At 66.9% G+C, this 3993-nt stretch overlaps 1 protein-coding gene across 1 annotated transcript in view; it reads left to right on the top strand.

Moving 5' to 3' along the window:
- Positions 1–3993, top strand: part of DNAJB6 (DnaJ heat shock protein family (Hsp40) member B6) — a 57223-nt gene that overhangs the window by 49359 nt on the left and 3871 nt on the right. Inside the window, exon 9 of the mRNA XM_011370391.2 lies at positions 1784–1975. Within this exon, the coding sequence (XP_011368693.1) occupies positions 1784–1975 (192 nt within the window). The remainder of the gene's footprint in view (positions 1–1783; positions 1976–3993) is intronic.

The raw sequence follows: 3993 nt of genomic DNA on the forward strand, positions 1-3993 counted from the left end.
GCGGTCCCAGCGTCCTTCCCCGCTCCACCATTTCCCACCCCAAACGTGGCTTCTGACGTGAAGTCACCACGTAAGTGGCTTCTCAACGCCGGCTGCTCACACGTGGGGCATGTCTCTCCGTTCCAGCCACAGAGCCCAGTGCTGGGGTCGGACTCCGCAGGCCCCCCAGAGGGGGCCTGCCAGATGCGGGCTGAGGACGCTCCGTGCGTGCGAGGCCTGTCACCGTTGTGCGGTGGTGGCCCGCCTTCGTGCAGCAGCCACCTGGGCCCCTGCGTCCACATGGTGGCTGGGTCCTCACGGGCCAGGCTCGCTGGGGACAGAGCGCCGCTGGCCTGGCTTCAGTCTCGCTCAGTTCTCAGGTCTGAGGGCCACACCTGGAGAGCCTGGCGAGGGGGTTGTGACGTTGCCCTGAGGTGACGCTGCCAGGGCCTCAGGCACAGCATGTCTGCCCAGAGCCGCTCGGCGGAGGGGGCTGGGTGCAGTGGAGCCCGGGAGCAGGGTCGTGATCCCAGGAGCCACGTGCCCTTGGCCGAGCGTCTGCTGTGCCCCGCGCTGTGGGATCGGAGGGTTATGAAGCGTAATTGAGGCTTACCTTGGAAAACTCCTGAGGCGCCAGCCCCAGGACATCGGCGACCCCAGCCCCGCATTTCTCAGGAGCTGGCTTCTGTGCCCCTCAGCGCCAGCGTGCTTGGTCCCCAGCAGCCAGCGCCCCCGTTGGGGACAAGCGCCCCAGGTACCCGAGGCCAGGCCGACAGGGTGTGCCCACGAGGTGTTTGGTGCTGCAGATCTGCTTAAGCCAGGCTCCCCAGCACGGGGCCGGGCCCTCGGCGGCTCAGCGATGGTGTGCGGTGACCACTAAAACCCCCAGGTCGTAGCCCTTACCTTACTTCATTTCGGGGGGAGGTGGGGATGGGGACGGAGGCAGCGCCACCTGCGGGTGGACCTGCGGCTGTGCCTGGGGAGAGCGTGGGGGGCGTCCTGCCTCAGCTGGCCCCCGAGTCACTTGTTGGGCCCAGAATTTTAAGCATGGCGGGTGTGACGGTGTGTGGTGACACCTGCTGACAGTCGCACCCTCCCCCAAGGGACTGGTTTCGAGGCACAGGGAATGGGGCCTCGGCTCGTGGTCCCACCGTCTTGTCACGTGGAAGGTTTTAGTTTTGTCATTGAGTTTCTTCCGCCTGGTGTGACATGTAAGCTCTTCAGAGAAGGAACTTAAAGTCAATGAATGTCATCAGTTACTTATTCCTGTCACCCGCCCAACGTGCAAAACTTCTGTTTTCAAAGAGACCACTAGAAGCGTGACCTGGGGAGGGACGGGCGACGTCCCGTCTGGGGTGTGTGTCTGATGTGACGGCCGGTGCCTGTGGGTTGCCGGTTCAGAGCTGCGTGCTGTGCGCGAGCGGGCAGGGGACAGGTGTCACGGGCCAGCACCTCCCTCGCACCCCCGTTTTTAACGTTCAATGGATGGGCGGTGTCTTGCCCGGAGGCCAGATCTGAGCCTTTTCCGGGTGAGTCACAGGCTGGGTTGACTTTGGTGAAGACTGTGTCACGGGGACCCAGCCCCTGACAGTAACTTCAGTAGGACACGTGCTCTCGGGAGTCACTTAGGTGCCTTGCTGGGGGGCGAGCTGCTCTTGTCACTGCATTATCGCGTGGCCCCGTTTTCCCGTTGTCCCTTGGAGGTGTCCGGGCCACGGCAGTGCCCTCGACGGAGCGTCCCCCGCCGCAGGGGGCGGCGGCGGCAGACGCGGCCGACTCACTGGTCTCCGCCCTGTGCTTGCAGGTGTGGCTGACGAGGACGCCTTCCTGGAGGAGTGCAGGCAAAGAGGCCAGCCCGCCAGTGCCCGCTCGCTGAGGTCGCACAAGCCTGCCGCGCTGCCCAGACACGCGTCACCCCCCCACGGCTGCGAGGACGAGGACGAGCAAGGCAGACATCGGGCCGCCGGCAACTGGGACCCCTCCGTGTTCTCGGCAGGTGTGCAGAGGGAAACCGAGGCCGGGCGCCCCCGCCGGGCCGCCTCCCCCCCGGCCCAAGGCCAGGGCAGACAGAAGGCGCCCCTGCGCTGCTGTGTCCTCACCTGAGGGCGGGGGGCGGGCGGGGGCCTCCGCTCACCCCCGGCGCCCCGCCATTAAAACGGGATGCCAGCCTGTGTGACGGTATGAAGTGTGTTGTCTTGGGCACAGGATGGCGGGTGCTGCTTTCCCTTGACTCCCCTGTTTGTAACTTCCACGTCGGTGCTCGAGGTCCGCTGACTTCGCCGGACACATGCCCAGGCCACCGCCGGACTAGGGGGCGCCCAGCAGCAAAGGCCCAGAGGGCAGCTTCGCGTCCTCCTCCTGCTGTCTGGGCCTTTGCTGGTGTCTGGTTCAGAAGGGACAGCTCGCTGCCCGGGCTGCCCAGCCGGGTGGGCGCCCTCCCCCAGCTCTCTGGCTCACCGTCCCTTACAGAGGCCAGGTGTTCCCTGGACTGAGTCCCCACGGAAGGTTGTGGCTCATCTCTGAGCGTGTCGCTGGGCATGTAGGTGTGGCCCTGACAGTCCCAAAGCCCAGCGCGGATTCGGCCTGAGTCGTGGTCCGAGAGCTCGTGCCATCGTGGCTCCCGCGGGGGGGTCCCAGGCAGCACACGGTGGGGATGCGGGCCCTGGTCTCCCGTGTCGGGGCGGGGCCAGGCGGCGGCGTCTGCGTGCCGAGCTCTCCTCCCGGAGCGTCTGCTGGGACATTCTGTGCTCCTCAGGTGAGAAGGCAGAGGCAGCTTTCGGGACAGGAGGGCGTGTCCCACACTCCCGGTGGCTCCAGGCAGACCCCACCCTGGGGCCGCCCAGTGCTGCCCACAGCAGATGGGCCGTTTGGCGACCAGGCTTCTGTGTGATTGACGAGAGGGCGGCCGCCGGAGTCTGGAAGAGCGTCCCGCCCTGAGTTATGTCACCTCCTGGGCCTGAGTGTGGGATGGGGGGGGCACCACGGCCCTCCCAATGTGCCCCCAGTGTGCGGGCTGGGCCTGAGGCGCCAGGCCCTGGGGCCACTTCCAGCGAGCAAGCGGAGGCGCCGGTGGAGAGCGCAGTGGGGCCGGCGGGGAACGGCGCGGCCCTCTGAAGCCACCTGCTCTGTCAGGCTTCACACCGGCCCCAGCAGGGTCTCTCTGACCCGGGGAGCGGGCTGCCAGCTGACCTGCGGCCTGGGGGTGGCAGGTGACGGGCCCTTTGTCTTGGTCCTCGTCCTTGGCCATGAAGTTGGCCGCGCCTCAGACCTTGGGAGCTCGCTGCCTCCGTGGCCGCACGCCGTCCGGGGCTCTGACCGCCGTCGGCGCCAGCCCCCGCCTGCTTCCGTCCTCGCCAGTCGGTCGAGCGCAGACCTGGAAGGGGTGAAGGCACCGGACAGCTGGGGCGGGATCTTCACGCGCCCACGGTCCACGTGCAGGCCCGCGTAATGTCCTGCTGCAGCCCCCAGCGCTGCCCCAAAGGGAGAGTCGGGAGACGCGGCCTCAGGGTGCAGCATTGGGTGCAGAGCTGGGAGCTGCCTCCAGGGTGCGCCCGTCCCCAGCAGCACGACTTCACCCCACTCTGTCCGGCTCTGCAGACGCCAGGCGTGGGGCGGGCACCGTCCCCCACCGGCGCCAGCACACCGCCCCTCCAGCGCTGGGGCCCTGCCCGAGGTGGCTCCCATGACTCCTCTGTGCCCCGGTGTGGCCTGGAGGAGCCATGCAGTCAGTTTTCTGCCAGATCTGCCAGTCTTGGAAAATTCTTGGAAAGAAGCACACATAAGGAACTTGGTTGCGCGAGAAGTGCCCGGTACCCCTGCTTTGTGCTCCCTCGCTTGGCCAACCACTGGACAAAGGTGCCCTCTGGAGCGCTGGGTGACAGTGACGTGCGGGGGCAGCCTGGCAGTGTCTGGGAAGTGCACATTTCAGGCTAAAGACGGGCTCTCGTGAGGCGCACTCCCCCAAACGCTGGACTTGTTGCCGTGTGGGGAATTCCCACATCCGGCCGACACGAT

This window comes from Pteropus vampyrus, unplaced genomic scaffold, assembly GCF_000151845.1.
Source record: "Pteropus vampyrus isolate Shadow unplaced genomic scaffold, Pvam_2.0 Scaffold168, whole genome shotgun sequence".
NCBI lineage: Eukaryota > Metazoa > Chordata > Mammalia > Chiroptera > Pteropodidae > Pteropus > Pteropus vampyrus.